The sequence below is a fragment of the Salmo salar genome, chromosome ssa04 (assembly GCF_905237065.1).
Source record: "Salmo salar chromosome ssa04, Ssal_v3.1, whole genome shotgun sequence".
Lineage (NCBI taxonomy): Eukaryota > Metazoa > Chordata > Actinopteri > Salmoniformes > Salmonidae > Salmo > Salmo salar.
Genome location: NC_059445.1, coordinates 46,445,753 through 46,466,192, shown reverse-complemented (window position 1 = coordinate 46,466,192; position 20,440 = coordinate 46,445,753). Strand labels below are relative to the sequence as shown.

Here is a 20,440-nt window from a genome sequence, read left to right as displayed (position 1 = left end):
AGGAAGGAGAGGAGAGAGGAAGGAGAGAGAGAGAGAGAGGAAGGAGAGGAGAGAGGAAGGAGAGGAGAGGGGAAGGAGAGAGAGGAAGGAGAGAGAGAGGAAGGAGAGAGAGAGGAAGGAGAGAGAGAGAGGAAGGAGAGAGAGAGAAGAAGGAGAGAGAGAGAAGAAGGAGAGAGAGAAGAAGAGGAGAGAAGAAGAGGGAAGGAGAGGAGAGAAGGGAGAGAGGGAAGAGAGAGATGAAGGAGAGAGAGAGATGGAAGGAGAGAGAGAGATAGGAAGGGAGAGAGAGAGGGAAGGAGAGAGAGAGATGGGAAGGAGAGAGAGAGAGGGGAAGGAGAGAGAGAGAGAGAAGGAGAGAAGAGGGGAAGGAGAGGAGAGAGGAAGGAGAGGAGAGAGAAGGAGAGGGGGGAAGGAGAGAGAGAGAGAGAGAGAGGAAGGAGAGAGAGAGAGGAAGGAGAGAGAGAGGAAGGAGAGAGAGAGATGGAAGGAGAGAGAGAGGGGAAGGAGAGAGAGAGGTGGAAGGAGAGAGAGAGAAGGAGAGAGAGAGAAGGGAGAGCGAGAGAGGGGAAGGAGAGAGAGGGGAAGGAGAGAGAGGGGGAAGGAGAGGAGAAGGAGAAGGGAGAGAGGGAGAGGAAGGAGAGATGAGAGGAAGGAGAGGAGAGAGGAAGGAGAGGGAGAGAGGAGAGAGAAGAGAGAGAGATGAAGGAGAGAGAGAGGGGAAGGAGAGAGAGAGAAGAAGGAGAGAGAGGGGAAGGAGAGGAGAGGGGGAAGGAGAGGAGAGGGGAAAGGAGGAGGAGAAGGGAAGGAGAGAGAAGGAGAGAGAGAGAGAGGAAGGAGAGAGAGAGAGGAAGGAGGAGAGAGAGATGGAAGGAGAGAGAGAGGGAAGGAGAGAGATGGAAGGAGAGAGAGAGGGAAGGAGAGAGAGATGGAAGGAGAGAGAGAGAGGAAGGAGAGAGAGAGGGGAAGGAGAGAGAGAGGAAGGAGAGAGAGAGGGGAAGGAGAGGAGAGAGGAGGAAGGAGAGAGAGGAAGGAGAGACGAGAGGAAGGAGAGGAGAGAAGAGAAGAGGAGAGAAGAGAGAGAGAGAGGGAAGAGAGAGAGAGAGGGAAGGAGAGAGGAGATGGAAGGGAGAGAGAGATGGAAGGAGAGAGAGAGAGGGGAAGGAGAGAGAGAGGAGGGGAAGGAGAGAGAGAGAGGGGAAGGAGAGAGAGAGAGGAAGGAGAGAGAGAGGGGAAGGAGAGGAGAGAGAAGAAGGAGAGAGAGGAAGGAGAGAGGAGGGGAAGGAGAGGAGAGGGGAAGGAGAGGAGAGGGGAAGGAGAGAGGAGAGGGGAAGGAGAGGAGGAGAGGGAAGAGAGGAGAGGGGAAGGAGAGGAGAGGAGGAAGGAGAGGAGAGAGGAAGGAGAGGAGAGAGGAAGGAGAGAGAGAGAGAGGGAAGGAGAGGGAGAAGAGAAGGAGAGGAGAGGAGAAGAGGAAGGAGAGGGAGAGAGGAAGGAGAGGAGAGAGGGGGAAGGAGAGAGAGAGGAAGGAGAGAGAGAGGAAGGAGAGAGAGAGGAAGGAGAGGAGAGAGGAAGGAGAGAGAGAGGAGAAGGAGAGAGAGAGGAAGAAGGAGGAGAGAGAAGAAGGAGAGAGAGAGAAGAAGGAGAGAGAGAGAAGAAGGAGAGAGAGAGAAGAAGGAGAGAGAGAAGAAGGAGAGAGAGAGAAGAAGGAGAGAGAGAGGAAGGAGAGGAGAGGGGAAGGAGAGAGAGGGGAAGGAGAGAGAGGGGAAGGAGAGAGAGGGGGAGGAGAGAGGGAGGGGGAGGAGAGAGAGGGGGAGGAGAGAGAGGGGGAGGAGAGAGAGAGGAAGGAAGGGAGAGAGAGAGAGGGGAAGGAGAGAGAGAGGGGAAGAGAGGAGAGGGGAAGGAGAGAGAGAGAGGAAGGAGAAAGAGGGAAGAGAGAAGGATTAGAGGAGGAGGAGAGGAGAGATGGAAGGAGAGAGAGAGATGGAAGGAGAGAGAGATGGAAGGAGAGAGAGAGATGGAAGGAGAGAGAGAGATGGAAGGAGAGAGAGAGATGGAAGGGAGAGAGAGAGGGAAGGAGAGAGAGAGAGGGGGGAAGGAGAGAGAGAGAAGAAGGAGAGAGAGAGGGAAGGAGAGGAGAGGGGAGGAGGAGAAGGGAGAGGGAAGAGGAGAGAAGAGAGGAGGAGAGAGAGAAGAGAGAGAGGAAGGAGAGAGAGAGGGAAGGAAGGAGAGAGAGAGGGAAGGAGAGAGAGAGGGGAAGGAGAGAGAGAGAGAGAGAGGAAGGAGAGAGAGATGGAAGGAGAGAGAGACTAGAGAAAGGAGAGAGAGGGGGAAGGAGGAGGAAGAGAGAGGAAGGGGGGAGAAGAGAGGGCAAGGAGAGAGAGGCAAGGAGAGAGAGAGGAAGAGAGAGAGAAAGGAGAGAGAGGGAAGGAGAGAGAGAGAAGGAGAGGAGAGAGAGGAAGGAGAGATGGAAGGAGAGGAGAGAGATGGAAGGAGAGAGAGAGATGGAAGGAGAGGAGATGGAAGGAGAAGAGAGAGGAAGAGAGAGAGAGAGATGGAAGGAGAGAGAGACGATGGAAGGAGAGAGAGAGAGGGAAGGAGAGAGAGAGGAAGGAGAGAGAGAGAGAGAGAGAGGAAGGAGAGAGGGAGAAGGAGAGAGGAGAGGGGAAGGAGAGAGAGGGGAAGGAGAGAGAGAGAGGGAAGGAGAGAGAGGGGAAGGAGAGGAGAGAGGAAGGAGAGGAGAGGGGAAGGAGAGAGAGGGGAAGGAGAGAGAGGGGAAGGAGAGAGGGGAGGGAGGAAGGAAGAGAGGAGGAGAGAGAGAGGAAGGAAGGGAGAGAGAGAGGAAGGAGAGAGAGAGGGGAAGGAGAGAGAGGGAAGGAGAGAGAGGGAAGGAGAGTGAGAAGGAGAAGGAGAGAAAGAGGAAGGAGAGACGAGAGGGAAGGGGAGGAGGAGAGGGAGAGAGGAGAGAGAGAAGAGGAAAAGGAGAGAGAGAGGAAGGAGAGAGAGAAAGGAAGGAGAGAGAGAGATGGAAGGAGAGAGAGAGGAAGGAGAGAGAGAGAGGGGGAAGGAGAGAGAGAGAGGGGAAGGAGAGAGAGAGGAGAAGGAGAGAGAGAGGGGAAGGAGGAGAGAGAGAAGAAGGAGAGAGAGGGGAAGGAGAGAGAGGGGAAGGAGAGGAGAGGGGGAAGGAGAGTGGAGAGGGGAAGGAGAGGAGAGAGGAAGGAGAGGAGAGAGGAAGGAGAGGAGAGAGAGGAAGGAGAGGAGAGAGGAGAGGGAGGGAAGGAGGAGAGAGGGAAGGAGAGGAGAGAGGAAGGAGAGAGAGAGAGGAAGGAGAGAGAGAGAGAGAGGAAGGGGGAAAAGGAGAAAAGGAAGAGGAGAGAAGGAAAGAAGAAAAGGGAGAAAAGGAAGGAAAAAAAAGAGAGAGAGAGAAGAAGGAGAGAAGAGAAGAAGAAGAGAGAGAAGAAGGAGAGAGAGAAGAAGGAGAGAGAGAGAAGAAGGAGAGAGAGGGGAAGGAGAAAGAGAGGAAGGAGAGAGAGGGGGAAAGGAGAGAGAGGGGGAGGAGAGAGGAGGAAGGAGGAGAGAGAGGGGAGGAGAGAGAGGGGAGGAGAGGAGAGGGGAGGAGAGAGGAGAGGAGAGGAAGGAGAGAGAGAGAGGGAAGGAGAGAGAGGGAAGGAGAGGAGAGGGGAAGGAGAGAGAGAGAGAGGAAGGAGAAAGAGGGGAAGGAGAGGAGAAGGGGAAAGGAAAGAGGGACTTGGAAGGAGAGAGAGAAAGAAGAGAGAGGAGAGAGAAAGGAAGGAGAGAGAGAGATGGAAGGAGAGAGAAGGTGGGAAGGAGAGAGAGAGAGGAAGGAGAGGGAGGAGAGAGGGGAAGGAGAGAGAGAGAGGGGAAGGAGAGAGAGAGAAGGAAGTGAAAGAGAGAGAAGAAGATGAGAGAGGAAGGAGAGAGAAGAAGGAGAGAGAGAAGAAGGAGAGATTGAGGGGAAGGAGAGGAGAGGGGAAGGAGAGGAGAGGGGAAGGAGAGGAGAGGGGAAGGAGAGGAGAGGGGAAGGAGAGAAGAGAGAGAGATGGAATAGGAGAGAGAGATTGGAAGGAGAGAGAGATGATGGAAGGAGAGAGAGATGGAAGAGAGAGAGAGAGATGGAAGGAGAGAGAGAGGGAAGGAGAGAGAGATAGAAGGAGAAAGAGGGAAAGGAGGAGGAGAGGGGAAAGGAGAGGAAGGGAAAGGAGAGGAAAGAGGGAAGGGAGAAGAGGGCAAGGAGAGAGAGAGGGCAAGGAGAGAGAGAGGGCAAGGAGAGAGAGAGGGCAAGGAGAGAGAGAGGGAAGGAGAGAGAGAGGGAAGGAGAGAGAGAGAGGAAGGAGAGGAGAGAGAGAAGGGAGGAGAGAGAGGAAGAAAGGGGAGATGAAGGGGAGAGAGAGGAAGGGAGAGAGAGATGGAAGGAGAGAGAGAGAGAGAGATGGAAGAGAGAGAGAGAGGAAGAGAGAGAGATGGAAGGAGAGAGAGAGATGGAAGGAGAGAGAGAGATGGAAGGAGAGGAGAGAGGAAGGAGAGGAGAGAGGAAGGAGAGAGAGGGGAAGGAGAGAGAGAGGAAGGAGAGAGAGGGAAGGAGAGAGGAGGGGAAGGAGAGAGGAGAGGGAAGGAGAGGAGGGAAGGAGAGGGAGGGGAAGGAGAGGGAGGAGAGGGAGGAGAGAGAGGGGGAGGAGAGAGAGAGGAAGGAAGGAGAGAGAGAGAGGAAGGAGAGCTAGAGAGGGGAAGGAGAGAGAGGGGAAGGAGAGAGAGGGGAAGGAGAGGAGAAGGAGAAGGAGAGGAGAAGGAGAGACGAGAGGAAGGAGAGGAGAGAGGAAGGAGAGGAGAGAGGAAGGAGAGGAGAGAGGAAGGAGAGGAGAGAGGAAGGAGAGGGAGAGATGGAAGGAGAGAGAGAGATGGAAGGAGAGAGAGAGAGGGGAAGAAGGAGAGAGAGAGGAAGAAGGAGAGAGAGGGGAAGGAGGAGAGGAGAAGAGGAGAGGGAAGGAGAGGAGAGGGGAAGGAGAGGAGAGGGGAAGGAGAGGGAGAGGGGAAGGAGAGGAGAGAGGAAGGAGAGGAGAGAGGAAGGAGAGAGGAGAGAGGAAGGAGAGGGAGAGGGAAGGAGAGGAGAGAGGAGAGGAGAGAGAGAGAGAGAGGAAGGAGAGGAGAGAGGAAGGAGAGAGAGAGAGAGAGAGGGAAGGAGAGGAGAGAGGGAAGGAGAGAGGGGGGAAGGAGAGAGAGAGGGGAAGGAGAGAGAGAGAAGAAGGAGAGAGAGAGGAAGGAGAGAGAGAGAGGAAGGAGAGAGAGAGAAGAAGGAGAAGGAGAGAGAGAAGAAGGAGAGAGAGAAGAAGGAGAGAGAGAGAAGAAGGAGAGAGAGGGGAAGGAGAGGAGAGAGAGGAGAGGGGAAGGAGAGAGAGGGGGAGGAGAGAGAGGGGGAGGAGAGAGAGGGGGAGGAGAGAGAGAGGAAGGAAGGAGAGAGAGAGAGGGGAAGGAGAGAGAGGGGAAGGAGAGGAGAGGGGAAGGAGAGAGAGAGAGAGAGGAAGGAGAGAGAGAGAGGAAGGAGAGAGAGAGAGGAAGGGAGAGAGAGAGAGAGAGGAAGGAGAGAGAGGAGAGAGAGGAAGGAGAGGGAAAGAGAGAGAGGGGAAGGAGAGAGAGAGGGCAAGGAGAGAGAGGGCAAGGAGAGAGAGGAAGGAAGGGAGAGAGGGGAAGAGAGAGAGGGGAAGGAGAGAGAGGGGAGGAAGGGAGAGGAGGAGAGAGAGAGAGAAAAGAGAGAGGAAGGAAGGAAAAGAGAGAGAAGGAGGAGAGAGGGGAAGGGGAGAGAGAGGAAGGAGAGGAGAAGGAGAGATAGAGGAAGGAGAGGAGAGAGGAAGGAGAGGAGAGAGGAAGGAGAGGAGAGAGGAAGGAGAGAGAGAGGAAGGAGAGGAGAGAGGAAGAGAGAGAGAGATGGAAGGGAGAGAGAGAGATGGAAGGAGAGAGAGAGAGATGAAGGAGAGAGAGAGGGGAAGGAGAGAGAGAGAGGAAGGAGAGAGAGAGGAAGGAGAGAGAGAGAAAGAGAGGAGAGAGAGAAGAAGAGAGAGAGAGAGATAGGAGAGGTAGAGGGGAAGGAGAGGAGGAGGGAAGGAGAGGAGAGAGGAAGGAGAGGAGAGAGGGAAGGAGAGAGAGAGAGAGAGGGAGGAAGGAGAGAGAGAGTGGAAAGGAGAGAGAGAGGAAGGAGAGAGAGATGGAAAGGAGAGAGAGAGATGGAAGGAAGGAAATAGAGAGAGGAAGGAGAGTGAGAGAGGTAGAGAGGAGAGAGAGGGAAGGAGGAGGGAAGGAAGAGGAAGGAAGAGAGAGGAAAGAGAGAGAGGAAGGAGAGAGAGAGATGGAAGGAGAGAGAGAGATGAAGAGAGAGAGAGATGGAAGGAGAGAGAGAGGGGAAGGAGAGAGAGAGAAGAAGGAGAGAGAGAAGAAGGAGAGAGAGAATAAGGAGAGAGAGGGGAAGGAGAGGAGAGGGGAAGGAGAGGAGAGGGGAAGGAGAGGAGAGAGGAAGGAGAGGAGAGGGGAAGGAGAGAGAGAGAGAGAGAGGAAGGGAGAGAGAGAGGGAAAGGAGAGAGAGAGGAAGGAGAGAGAGATGGAAGGAGAGAGAGAGATGGAAGGAGAGAGAGATGGAAGGAGAGAGAGATGGAAGGAGAGAGAGATGGAAGAGAGAGGGAAAGGAGAGGAGGGGGAAAGGAGAAGGAGAGAGGAAGGAGAGGAGAGGGAAGGAGAGAGGAGAGGCAAGGAGAGAGAGAGGGAAGAGAGGAGGGGAAGGAGAGGAGAGGAGGAAGGAGAGGAGAGGGAAGGAGAGAGAGAGGGCAAGGAGAGAGAGAGGGAAGAGAGAGAGGGAAGGAGAGAGAGAGGGAAGGAGAGAGAGAGGGGAAGAAGGAGAGAGAGAGGGCAAGGAGAGAGAGAGAGGGTGCAAGGAGAGGAGAGAGAGGAAGGAGAGGAGAGAGGGAAGGAGAGGAGAGGGAAGGAGAGAGAGGGAAGGAGAGGAGAGAAAAGAGAGAGGAAAGGGAGGGGGGGAAGGAGGGGAGAGAGGAAGGAGAGGAGAGAGAGGAAGGAGAGAGAGAGGAAGGAGAGAGAGAGATGGAAGGAGAGAGAGAGAGGGGAAGGAGAGAGAGAGAGGAAGGAGAGAGAGAGAGGGAAGGAGAGGAGAGAGGAAGGAGAGAGAGGGGAAGGAGAGAGAGAGGGAAGGAGAGGAGAGGAGAGAGAGGGAAGGAGAGAGAGAAGGAGATAAAGATAGAGAGAGAGAGGAAGGAGAGGAGAGAGGAAGGAGAGGAGGGAGGAGGAGGAGGAGAGAGAGGGGAAGGAGAGAGAGGAAGGAGAGGAAGGAGAGAGAGAGGGGAAGGAGAGAGGGGAAGGAGAGAGAGAAGGAGAGGAGAGGAAGGAGAGGAGGGAGGAGAGGAGAGGAAGGAGAGGAGGAAGGAGAGGAGAGAGGAAGGAGAGAGAGAGAGGAAGGAGAGAGAGAGAGAGAAGGAGAGAGAGAGATGGAAGGAGAGAGAGAGATGGAAGGAGAGAGAGAGGGAAGGAGAGGAGAAGGAGAGGAGAGGGGAAGGAGAGGAGAGAGGAAGGAGAGGAGAGGGAAGGAGAGGAGAGAGGAAGGAGAGAGAGAGAGGGCAAGGAGAGAGAGGAAGGAGAGAGAGGAGAAGGAGAGGAGAGGGAAGGAAGGAGAGGAAGAGCTGAAGGGAAGGAGAGGAGAGGAAGGGGAGAGAGGGAGAGGGAAGGAGAGGAGAGAGGAAGGAGAGGAGAGAGGAAGGAGAGGAGAGAGGAAGGAGAGGAGAGAGGAAGGAGAGAGAGAAATGGAAGGAGGAGAGAGAGATGGAAGGAGAGAGAGAGATGGAAGGGGAGAGAGAGATGGAAGGAGAGGAGAGGGGAAGGAGAGAGAGGGAAGGAGAGGAGAGGGAAGGAGAGGAGAGGGGAAGGAGAGGAGAGGGGAAGGAGAGGAGAGGGGAAGGAGAGAGAGGGGAAGGAGAGGAGAGCGGAACGAGAGGAGAGCGGAACGAGAGGAGAGCGGAACGAGAGGAGAGCGGAAGGAGAGAGAGAGAAGGAGAGGAGAGAGAGGAAGGAGAGGAGAGAGAGGAAGGAGAGAGAGAGGAAGGAGAGAGAGAGATGGAAGGAGAGAGAGAGATGGAAGGAGAGAGAGAGATGGAAGGAGAGGAGAGAGGAAGGAGAGAGAGGGGAAGGAGAGAGAGGGGAAGGAGAGAGAGGGGAAGGAGAGGAGAGAGGAAGGAGAGGAGGGGAAGGAGAGGGAGGAGAGAGGGAGGAGAGAGAGGGGGAGGAGAGAGAGAGGGGAAGGAGAGGAGAAGGAGAGACGAGAGGAAGGAGAGGAGAGAGGAAGGAGAGGAGAGAGGAAGGAGAGGAGAGAGGAAGGAGAGGAGAGAGGAAGGAGAGGAGAGAGGAAGGAGAGAGAGAGATGGAAGGAGAGAGAGAGATGGAAGGAGAGAGAGAGAGGGAAGGAGAGAGAGAGAGGGGAAGGAGAGGAGAGGGGAAGGAGAGGAGAGGGAAGGAGAGGAGAGAGGAAGGAGAGGAGAGGGGAAGGAGAGGAGAGGGGAAGGAGAGGAGAGAGGAAGGGCTGCAGAGAGAGAGAGGAAGGAGAGAGAGAGAGGAAGGAGAGAGAGAGATGGAAGGAGAGAGAGAGAGATGGAAGGAGAGAGAGAGATGGAAGAGAGAGAGAGATGGAAGGAGAGAGAGAGGAAGGAGAGAGAGGAAGGAGAGAGAGAGAGAGAGAGGAAGGAGAGAGAGAGAGAGGAAGGAGAGAGAAGAGAGAGAGAGGAAGGAGAGAGAGAGAGAGAGAGGAAGAAGAGAGAGAGAGAGAGAGAGGAAGAGAGAGAGAGAGAGAGGAAGGAGAGAGAGAGAGGAAGGAGAGAGAGAGAGGAAGGAGAGAGAGAGGAAGGGAGAGAGAGAGGGGAAGGAGAGAGAGAGAGAGAAGGAGAGAGAGGAAGGAGAGGAGAGGGGAAGGAGAGAGAGAGAGGAGGAGGAGAGGAGAGAGAGAGGAAGGAGAGAGAGAGAGGAAGGAGAGAGAGAGGAAGGAGAGAGAGAGAGAGAGAGAGGAAGGAGAGAGAGAGAGAGAGAGGAAGGAGAGAGAGAGAGAGAGGAGAGGAAAGGAGAGAGAGAGAGAGAGAGAGAGAGAGAGAGAGAGAGGAGAGAGAGAGAGAGAGAGAAGAGAGAGAGAGAGAGGAAGGAGAGAGAGAGAGAGAGGAAGGAGAGAGAGAGAGAGAGGAAGGAGAGAGAGAGAGAGAGGAAGGAGAGAGAGAGAGGAAGGAGAGAGAGGAGAGGAAGGAGAGAGAGGGGAAGGAGAGAGAGGGGAAGGAGAGAGAGAGGGAAGGAGAGGAGAGAAGGAAGGAGAGAGAGGGGAAGGAGAGAGGGGGGAAGGAGAGAGAGGAGAAGGAGAGGAGAGCGGAAGGGAAGGAGAGGAGAGCGGAAGGGAAGGAGAGGAGAGCGGAAGGAGAGGAGAGCGGGAAGGAGAGGAGAGAGGAAGGAGAGGAGAGAGGAAGGAGAGGAGAGAGAGAAATGGAAGGAGAGGAGAGGGGAAGGAGAGGAGAGGGGAAGGAGAGGAGAGGGGAAGGAGAGGAGAGGGGAAGGAGAGGAGAGGGGGGAGGAGAGGGAAGGAGAGGAGAGCGGAAGGAGAGAGAGAGGGGAAGGAGAGGGGAAGGAGATAGGAAGGAGAGGAGAGAGGAAGGAGAGAGAGGGGAAGGAGAGAGAGGGGAAGGAGAGAGAGGGGAAGGAGAGAGAGGGGAAGGAGAAGGGAAGGAGAGAGAGGGGAAGGAGAGAGAGGAGAGAGAGAGGAAGGAGAGAGAGGAGAGGGGAAGGAGAGAGAGAGGGAGGAGAGAGAGGGAGGAGAGAGAGGGAGGAGAGAGAGGAAGGAGAGGAGAGAGGAAGGAGAGGAGGGAGGAAGGAGAGGAGAGAGGAAGGAGAGGAGGGAGGAAGGAGAGGAGAGAGGAAGGAGAGGAGAGAGAGGAGAGGAGAGAGGAAGGAGAGAGAGCGAAGGAGAGAGAGCGGAAGGAGAGAGAGGAAGGAGAGAGAGCAGAAGGAGAGAGAGGGAGGAGAGAGAGGGAGGAGAGAGGGAGAGAGGGGAAGGAAGGAGAGAGAGGAAGGAAGGAGAGAGAGGAAGGAAGGAGAGAGAGGGGGAGGAGAGGAGAGAGGGGAAGGAGAGGAGAGAGGGGAAGGAGAGGAGAGAGGGGAAGGAGAGGAGAGAGGGGAAGGAGAGGAGAGAGGGGAAGGAGAGGAGAGAGGGGAAGGAGAGAGAGGGGAAGGAGAGGAGAGAGGAAGGAAGGAGAGAGAAAGGAGAGAAGAGAGGAAGGAGAGAGAGCGGGAGGAGAGAGAGCGGGAGGAGAGAGAGCGGGAGGAAGGAAGGAAGGAGGGAGAGGAAGGAAGGAGAGAGGAAGGAAGGAGAGAGAGGAATGAAGGAGAGAGAGGGGAAGGAGAGAGAGGGGAAGGAGAGGAGAGAGGAAGGAGAGGAGAGAGGAAGGAGAGGAGAGAGGAAGGAGAGGAGAGAGGAAGGAGAGGAGAGAGGAAGGAGAGGAGAGAGGAAGGAGAGGAGAGAGGAAGGAGAGGAGAGAGGAAGGAGAGGAGAGAGGGAAGGAGAGAGAGGGGAAGGAGAGAGGGGAAGGAGAGAGAGGGAGGAGAGGAGAGAGGGGAAGGAGAGAGAGGGGGAGGAGAGGAGAGAGGGGAAGGAGAGGAGAGAGGGGAAGGAGAGACGAGAGGGGAAGGAGAGAGAGGGGAAGGAGAGAGAGGGGAAGGAGAGAGAGGGGAAGGAGAGGAGAGAGGAAGGAGAGAGAGGGGAAGGAGAGAGAGGGGAAGGAGAGGAGAGAGGAAGGAGAGAAGAGAGGAAGGAGAGAAGAGAGAGAGAGATGGAAGGAGAGAGAGATGGAGGAAGGAGAGAGAGATGGAGAAAGGAGAGGAGAGAGGTGGAGAAAGGAGAGAGAGAGGAAGGAGAAAGAGAGGAGAGGAGAGGAGAGAGAGAGGAGGAGAGAGAGAGAGAGAGGAAGGAGAGAGAGAGAGGAAGGAGAGAGAGAGGAAGGAGAGAGAGAGAGAAGGAGAGAGAGAGGAAGGAGAGAGAGAGGAAGGAGAGAGAGAGGAAGGAGAGAGAGAGGAAGGAGAGAGAGAGGAAGGAGAGGGAGGAGAGGAGAGAGAGGAAGGAGAGAGAGGGGGAGGAGAGAGAGATGGAGAAAGGAGATAGAGATGGAGAGAGAGGAAGGAGAGATGAGAGATGAAGGAGAGATAGAGAGAGAGGAAGGAGAGAGAGAGGAAGGAGAGAGAGAGGAAGGAGAGAGAGAGGAAGGAGAGAGGAAGGAGAGAGAGAGGAGAGAGGAGAGGAGAGAGGAAGGAGAGGAGAGAGGAAGGAGATGAAGGAGATGAAGGAGAGAGAGGAGATGAAGGAGAGAGAGGAGAGGAAGGAGAGATGGAGAGAGAGGAAGGAGAGAGAGAGGAAGGAGAGAGAGAGGAAGGATAGAGAGAGGAAGGAGAGGAGAGAGGAAGGAGAGATGGAGAGAGAGGAAGGAGAGATGGAGAGAGAGGAAGGAGAGATGGAGAGAGAGGAAGGAGAGATGGAGAGAGAGGAAGGAGAGATGGAGAGAGAGGAAGGAGAGATGGAGAGAGAGGAAGGAGAGATGGAGAGAGAGGAAGGAGAGATGGAGAGAGAGGAAGGAGAGATGAGAGAGAGGAAGGAGAGATGGAGAGAGAGGAAGGAGAGATGGAGAGAGAGGAAGGAGAGATGGAGAGAGAGGAAGGAGAGACGGAGAGAGAGGAAGGAGAGACGGAGAGAGAGGAAGGAGAGACGGAGAGAGAGGAAGGAGAGACAGAGGGAGAGAAGAGGAGAGACGGAGGGAGAGAGGAGGAGAGACGGAGGGAGAGAGGAGGAGAGACAGAGGGAGAGAGGAGGCGAGACAGAGGGAGAGAGGAGGAGAGACAGAGGGAGAGAGGAGGCGAAACAGAGGGAGAGAGAGAGAGGGAGAGAGAGGGAGAGAGAGGGAGAGAGAGGGAGAGAGAGGGAGAGAGGAGGAGAGACGGAGGGAGAGACGGAGGGAGAGACGGAGGGAGAGACGGAGGGAGAGACGGAGGGAGAGAGGAGGAGAGACGGAGGGAGGGAGCGGTGGGTAGTCAGTGCCCGTGGAGCACCAAGAGAGAGAAAAAAAATCTGCCTCAGCAAAACTTTTCATTCTGATTGGAAACAAATGATATGGGTGTCCTTCTCCCCAGCAGCAGCCTCAGGCGTCACACTGCCATTTCTATGCAAATAACAACTTGACGCTTCTCTTTCTATTATTCCACCAGGAGCTGCAGCAGTATGACTGGGGAGATGAGAGGAGGGGGGAGGCGAGGGCCTGATCACTGAGCCGGAAAAATGTACACAGCGTGAGAGAAATAGAGGATCAGAAAACAACATTATAATTTCTATTCTTCGATTCAGACGTGACACCGTCTTTCTGCCTCCTAGTTAAGAGGTAGCGGTTTTATTGTTCACTCTTAAGGGATATATCCTATCTATTCAATGGCCATCGCTACAATACAACACAAATATATACACACACACCACTTTGTCCTCTTCCTCAAATGAACTGCAAAATAAATGGCATGAATAACTATTACATATTAACAGTGAAAATCCAGATTAAAATGCAGAAGCGTTAATTGCATGAACTCAGGAACAATCTACTTGGGTCACAGACGACGGAGCACAGTGCAAAAACACATTAACATGTCTCCTCCTCTCTTCAAAAAAACAATAGGACAATTAAAAGAGTATTAAAAGACACTCACTGTATCTGTTTTATAGATGGTTCATTTAATAACGTGTAGTCTTGTTGTTAGTGACGGTAGTGAGTGTTGCAGCTGACCTCTTATGGGAAAAGACAAAGAGCTAATGTCCCTACGCAGAGGCCGCACTGGAACGCTAATGTCCCTACGCAGAGGCCGCACTGGAACGCTAATGTCCCTACGCAGAGGCCGCACTGGAACGCTGCATCCTGGCAGAATACCTCTCAGTATTTCAGGGAGAGTTTCGTGTGCCATGAGGTACAGCCAGGAAAGGGGGAGTGATGCTGGCTCTTACCTTGTTGAGAGCTCCAGCACCAGTGAGAATGATGTGGGAGTTCTCCACCTGAATGGTTCTCTGACCCAGCCTGACCAGGTAGGCTCCGATGCCTATGGCTCTACACGTCACCTGGAGAGAGAAGCGCACACAGCCTGCTTAGGAAACCCCTAGTCACGTGCATGTCAGCGACCCGGGTAAACCCATTCTTACATCTGCCATCCACCGCCTCTTAAGAGTAGCACTTAAGTAGGAACACGACAGACCGTAAGTAGTTGTGTGTTTAGGTGTGTGTCGGTGCGTACCAGGTTCATGGTGATGACCTCGTCGTAGGCCAGAGAGGACTCTCCTGCGATCATCCCGGAGCCCTTCAGGTTCTCCACCCCCAGACCGTCATCTTTCCCGATGATGTCAGTGATCTTGTACCTGAACAAGGAAAGGCTCTGTGAGACACATAACACCTCATCACTTCATCCCCCTTCTCCCGTTGTCCGAGGGCCTTTTCATGTGTATTCATGCACAGTCCATTGATTCTCTTACAGGTTGTAGTTTCACACTTTGTCCGCTGGCCAGTGAGCTGGATGTATTATCTGTATTGAATAGGGTTACAGTGAATAATAATATGGCTGAGGGGTAATGTCTGGACTCACCTGGACTCTCCCTTGTCCTCTATGTGTTCACAGTAAACAGAATTCAGGGCAGACACTTTCTTGTAGTCCTGAGGGGTCAAGTACAAGTACTTGAAGCCCTGTGGAGAGAAACAAAGACTGAATTAGCAGACTGCGAGAGATATGCATACACTACATGACCAAAAGTAAGTGGACACCCCTTCAAATTTGTGGATTCGGCTATTTCAGCCACACCCATCGCTGACAGGTGTATAAAAATCGAGCGCACAGCCATGCAATCTCCATAGACAAACAATGGCAGTAGAATGGCCTTACTGAAGAGCTCAGTACCTTTCAACGTGGCACTGTCATTGGATGCCACCTTTCCAACAAGTCAGTTCGTCAAATTTCTGCCCTGCTAGATCTGCTCCGGTCAACTGTAAGTGCTGTTATTGTGAAGTGGAAACGTCTAGGAGCAACAACGAACGGGACCGCCGAGGGCTGTTTTTAATGGTTCGGGCTAGGCCCCTTAGTTCCAGTGAAGGGAAATCTTAACGCTTCAGCATACAACTTTGTGGCAACAGTTTGGGAAAAGGCCCTTTCCTGTTCCAGCATGACAATGCCCCCGTGCACAAAGCGAGGTCCATACAGAAATAGTTTGTCGAGATCGGTGTTGAAGAACTTGACTGGCTTACACAGAGCCCTGACCTCAACCTCATCGAACACCTTTGGGATGAATTGGAACGCCGACTGCGAGCCAGGCCTAATCGCCCAACATCAATGACCAACCTCACTAATGCTCTTGTGGCTGAATGGAAGCAAGTCCCTGCAGCAATGTCCAACATCCAGTGGTGTCCACATACTTTTGGTTATGTAGTGTACATGGGCAGAGACATCTGCTAACGGAGTCCTACAACACTAATAACCTCCAAATCCAAGTGGAGTTTAAATTCTTCAACAGAACATCTACACCCCCATGTCCTATTCTGCCAGCTGACCTTGTAGGGGTCTTCCATGTCCTGCCAGGCCACATGGAACATGTGTCTGATCTCCTCTGCCAGGCCGATGCGGGCACCACTGTTGGCAGAGATGTAGATACGAGGGATGCCACTCTCCCTGGACATCTCCGAGGCCTGCAGGAACAGCAGGTCCTCCTGCGGCCCAAACGAACCAATCTTATGTGTGATGTCATTACTGATCACAATGATCTCACGCCCTGCCGGGTACTCCGGGGTCCTGAGCGTCATCCGCCAGGCCACCATGCCAATCTAGAGGGACACACACAGGTAAACATATTCATTGATGTAGTGGGGACGAGACAAACAAAGCAGGGGCATTACTCTTCTTTGCATTTACATATGTACAGAGACAATTCCTGGCAAACAGCTACTGAACAATCCTGCCAAAGAAACACAGAGACACCTACAGAAAAGAAATGGAACTGCGAGTTTAAAGGAGTTACTCCTCACCTCGTTCCCTCCTGGTAGACGGTTCATCTGCACCAGCTGTCCCTGTGGGTCCAGGACCAGCTCTGTGAAGGTGAGCAGCTCAGAGGGCAAAGGGCATTTGGGCAGGTGGGCGAAGGTTTGGGTGGTCTGCCACAGCTTCTTTAGAGCCTGGAGGAAAGAGGAACCAGAGAGAGGAGTCAAGAGAATGCTGCTCACTCTCAGTAGAACATGCTTACTGTAGAATAGGGGGCTGCAGGGCCCCGACAGAGATCATTTCGGCGCGGTCGTCATTTTTCATGCTGTGGTTGGGAGCGGCCGGTCAGACAGGTAACTTTGGGATGAAAATATTTTTGTAGTCTCTCAGATTATTTGGAAACGGTCATCTTTCTGCTTTGTATGCATTAGCCTACCTACTGTTTTAAAAGTACATCTTTGTGACATTATTCACACACTCAGAATTTGCTGCTTGAAATTAAGTGGCTTACCTCTTCTGTCCTAGTTGGGCGTGCAAGTCTCAATGAAATACAGTAGGCTGCCTACATGGGAACGTGGCAGTTATCTTTCCAAGGAAATTCAATATGATTAGACTATAGTTCACTAGTAATGTGTGAATAAATATTGATAATGGAAAGAAGGAGGCCGCTCGACCAACGTGAGTCGAGGTGCAATCAAAACATGTGATCATCGGTGAAAAGGAAAAGGTGCGACGCAAGCGAAGGCTATCATGGTGAGCGAGCGCTGCGCATGCAATTCCTTCTCCTAAAAGGAAGGCTACATCCTGTATGCAAAACATAGCTCAAGACAAAGTGCAAGTATGCGCTCTCATCATTGTTGCTGCTTCCAGTTCAGTAGCCATACTTGCGAGATCAGGTGCGCGTGTGGGCTCAATGAAACAAAGTAGGCTATAGCCTATGCATGACCGGAGGAGCATGGGGCAGTTATCTTTCCAAGGAAATGTACTTCCTAAATATAATTAAGCTACAGTTTACTACATTGCCTAGTAATAAATATTGATCACCCATATTTGTCGCCGTCTGAAAATGTTCCCACTCCTAAAAAGTAGGCTATAAAAATAGCTCAAGAGAAAGTGCAAGTCTCTCCAACTCTGCTCTCTTCAAACTACATCTAGCATGTTGGCTGATATAGCCCAGTAATACAATATAAGGGCCATGTGAATCTCTGGTAATTTAATCCATTTCTTAAGTTATTTTTGCACAGGATGAATAAATCAGTCCTGCGCAGACCTCTAATGTAGAGTGATAACATGCAGGATTGACGTCAATTCCATTTAAATTCAGTCAATTCAGGGGAGGCATTTTTATTTATAAATTGGAAATGTCCCCTTATTTATTTCAACTTTGTGAGACCTTCATTTCATGCATTGGATTTCAAAAACAAATTGGAAACGTTACAATTAACTTCCTGGATTGACATGCAGTTGACCTCAAACATGATAGTATGTTTGTATGTACACCATCAACTGCGACCACTGAGCTGTTGTGTCGAGGTCCATACCTGTCTGACCATCTCAGGGAAGTCGTAGACGTACGTAGTGCCCAGGGACTGCGCCTGAAAGCGTTTGGACTGCAGCAGGTCCTTGGTCACATAGGGGGTGTTGATGAGCATGCCATGCAGAGGTCCCTGTTTGTCCCCATACGCCTGGAACATGATCTGAAGGAGAGAGGACATAAGGAGTCACTCACCACACACAGACACTAGCTGCCACACATATCTACACAGAGAACACAGTACACGATATGTAATGTAACGAAGACAGATATCCGCCATGGAGCCAATTCCAAGAAACAGGAAACGGTGACAACGCTGACCAGAGCTGTGGATGCAGTTCTATCTGCAATAGGAGAACATGAAGTCATGTTCTTCACCATCCCTATCAGTTGTTCCGTCTGATTAGGTCCTTTGACCAGACCTGGCAACCTGAGCCGTGTCATCACATTAGAGAGATATGGCCTCCTCGGATTGAGAACACTGTTTCTCTTGTGCTTCACACAATAAAGTCGTTTTAGAATAAAAAAGGAGTTCATCTAACATCGTGCTACTGCCACATGTCAAGGGTTCCATGAGAACAAGATAAGAATAGGCCTGGCCACGCCTGTGCTAAGTGTTGATGAATAAGGTTGAGGACAATGCAACGGATCCTCACTCAACTCGGCGCCATCGACCAGCTCCAAAATAGAACTCTTCTCTCATATTCTACATCATACAGCTAATATGGCACCTGCCCAGAAAAACTAATGGGAAGCGTTACAGTTAATTATTTCTCCACTGTAGTAGTTGGGGCATTATTTTCTACCAATCTTTAGCTGCCTGCATATGCTTTCTGCCAATGACTGTTTGACTCATGGAACTTTTACCCTGGTATAGCAATGGAATGGGATGATATATAGATGGATGCAACTTATCTGTTCTCCTACATAAAAGAAAATACCATGATCACTGCTAGTCTTGTCCAACAGGCTAGAGGCTGGGCAGACAACTTACACAACCCCCAGCTCCACTTTACGCAGTAGACTGACTGATCCACAGATGGCATGCCATTTATTTCTTAACTAAACTTCCAAATATTTGAGCATGAACCAGGAGTTGCCCATTAAGGTGCATTCTGGGAGCTGAGGGTTCAGCGTGAGGCTGTTTCCCCTGCCTGTGATTGTGGGCCGTGGGAGATGCAAGACGTGCGAGTGCCCCACCTGTCGGTCTTTAGGCCCCAACTGTCCCGGTACGGGAGTCGGTGACCTCCTTGTACAGGCTGATGTCCAGGTAGTAGCCTGACTCGTTGGTGAGGAACAGACGGATGGGGATCTGTTTGCCCGTGGGCGTCAGCCGGATGTTGATCTTCAGCTCAGCCTGGAGCACCCGGAGCTTCCACAGCCTACTGCCGTAACGCATCACCATGGAGCGCACAGACTCCTCAATCTGAGCATGTGCACAACAGAGGTTACGAATGAAGCATATAAAACACACACACAGCATTAAAACGCATCACTACATGTAGTGCACAAACATGGATAACCACAATGTACACGGGAACAGTGAAAACAGCGTATGCACAGGTCTTGGGTGTGCTGCCACTGACCTTGGAGGGGTCCATGATGACGGTGGGGACAAAGTTGAGGAAGATGTGGTTGCAGTCGGTGCGTACGGTGGTGTTGTTGAAGGCCACCTCCAGCTCGTCCATGGCCTCCAGCAGCAGACGCTCTGCCTCGTTGTGGAGGTACTCAAAAGAAGCCTCCTGGAGATGAGACAGGACAGGAGCAGAGGTCAGAGAGGGGCACGTTTTCAGGTGTATTAATCACACACGCAGGCATTTAAGTCGTGTATCACTATCGCCCTCACCTTGGTGACCAGGTCTGAGTGACGGATGATGGCCCGGACAAAGAAGCGGTAGTCGGTGACCTCTGTGCCCACCTCCACGCGGGCAGCGCCCAGGTACAGGTGCATCTTGTGGTTGGCACAGGGGATGGCGGTCAGGGCAAAGTTACGCATGCGGTTCAGCTCCAGCTGGAAGGCCAGCGCTGGCTCCAAGTGACGGTAGATCCTGTCCTCCTCAAACTAGACACACAGGGGGACAATCAGTTATACAGCAAGAGACCGTCACACACAGCAAGATACTGTCACACCAACCAATTGAGGGTTCAAGGAATGGGAATGCATTTTCCTCAAGGCCTACCATCATCCAATTGGCTGTTTCAGGAGCATTGGGTTTGTATGAGACTAGAGGGTGCCCGCCAGCCATACACTGCATTAAGTAAATGAAATCAAAAGCAATCGCAGCCTGCTAATGGGTGTCATTTCTCTTAAATGGGGGACATAATTAAATAGTTAATTACGGTAATGAGTTTTGGTGGTGCCATTGTAGTGAGACTATCAGGGGCCTAGGCAGGGGAAGAGCCATCATTGATCATAATGGAGTGACTTTCAGTGCCAACTAAGGGGTGAGCAAGGAAAGAGGAAAGGTACTTTTTCTGCAACCATCTTATTCAAATTACCTCACCTCTATTGTTGCCATGATGTGAAATTGACACTTGCTTAGCTCTTCCGCTGTACCTCTAGTCTACACATTGAGAAGCACGGTCATTTGGGCTCATCTTTCATCTAAGTTATATATGCAGTCTGTCTGTTAGCACTTCAAATATGAATTCCCTTATCTTTTTGGGATGGATTGAACCTGTTCATTGATCACTAACCACTGAGCAGACCATTATCTGTTATTTTATGGTCGCTCATAAAGTCAGTGTTCAGATTGACACACGGAAGACACTCACCTTGTCTCTGGACCGGAAGGTGAAGAACTTGGGGAACTCTCTCTGTGTGAGAGACAGACAGGTGAGGAGAGAGAGAGTACAGTTACACAAACAGATCCACATGCTGCGAAGAACTCACGTTGTCAACCTACCGGGTCTCCTGGTTAATACAGACAGAGAAAGTTAGGGCTTTGAGTCCAGGATTTCAAGAATCCCTGCTCTGCTGCAACTAAGTTACAGAACCAGCTAGACTAAAAATAGACATGACCTCCAGAGAATAGAATGACCTTCTAACCTCACTAAGTGGCTACATTTCCTTCTACAGTTCTACATTTCCCCCCTCAATGAGCTGTGATGAGCGCTATGTGAATTGCTGTGACAGTGAGGAGGAACACTATATGGCATCAGTCTGTGACCAGGAAGAGCCTGTTTAACATTCAACAGCCCTGATCTCTTCCCATTTGTGCTGGTGTCCGAGGGTGGAATTACAGTGTATTCTCCCAAACTGCCATTTCACATAATGACAGACAGCAACAGGAAGCAGGGGAGCAGCGACAGCTAATCTAATGAATAAAACATTCTCTTTTCACAGGGAGTGATTTTGTATGTCTGAACGCTCTAGCTAGAAGCCTGATTGTCAGGTTTGGCTTTGAGGATCGCACCCCACTTGGCCAAACAATACCGGACTAATTGCAAACACACTCATCAACTCAATCGGTATATAATAACAGGACAGTTGTGTATTAGTCTGGGGCACTAATGCCCACTACAAGCCTGTATATAGGACTGATGTGGTGTTAGTATGACAGCGAATACAGGATTTATTGTGTGTGAATACACTGGTCTGTGTGGTCTGAAGAGGATGGGCTATTCAGAGGAACCGAGTCTCTACTGTATGAGACACAAACCCACATATGGAGGAGGGCCTCACCAGTGGCAGTGATTAGCTCTCATCAGAGCCTGTTCTTCTCTTGTCAAAAGAAAGGGCAGCATTCAAAGGGCTGACGCAGGGAGAGAGAAGGGAACCTGGCATTTACCCAAATGTCTTTAGTCTCAAATGCCGTCATTATCTGCCTGAATCCA

The 20,440-nt window shown here is 52.0% G+C and overlaps 1 protein-coding gene across 1 annotated transcript in view; it reads right to left on the bottom strand.

The window, feature by feature from the left end:
- The window catches only part of LOC106603271 (acetyl-CoA carboxylase), a 74,463-nt gene that overhangs the window by 30,798 nt on the left and 23,225 nt on the right, over positions 1 to 20,440 (bottom strand). The window contains 11 exon segments of the mRNA XM_014196704.2: positions 13,061 to 13,171; positions 13,345 to 13,465; positions 13,690 to 13,787; positions 14,646 to 14,915; positions 15,117 to 15,263; positions 16,611 to 16,766; positions 17,804 to 17,830; positions 17,832 to 18,029; positions 18,190 to 18,345; positions 18,450 to 18,665; positions 19,379 to 19,420. Coding sequence (XP_014052179.2) covers positions 13,061 to 13,171; positions 13,345 to 13,465; positions 13,690 to 13,787; positions 14,646 to 14,915; positions 15,117 to 15,263; positions 16,611 to 16,766; positions 17,804 to 17,830; positions 17,832 to 18,029; positions 18,190 to 18,345; positions 18,450 to 18,665; positions 19,379 to 19,420 — 1,542 coding nt within the window.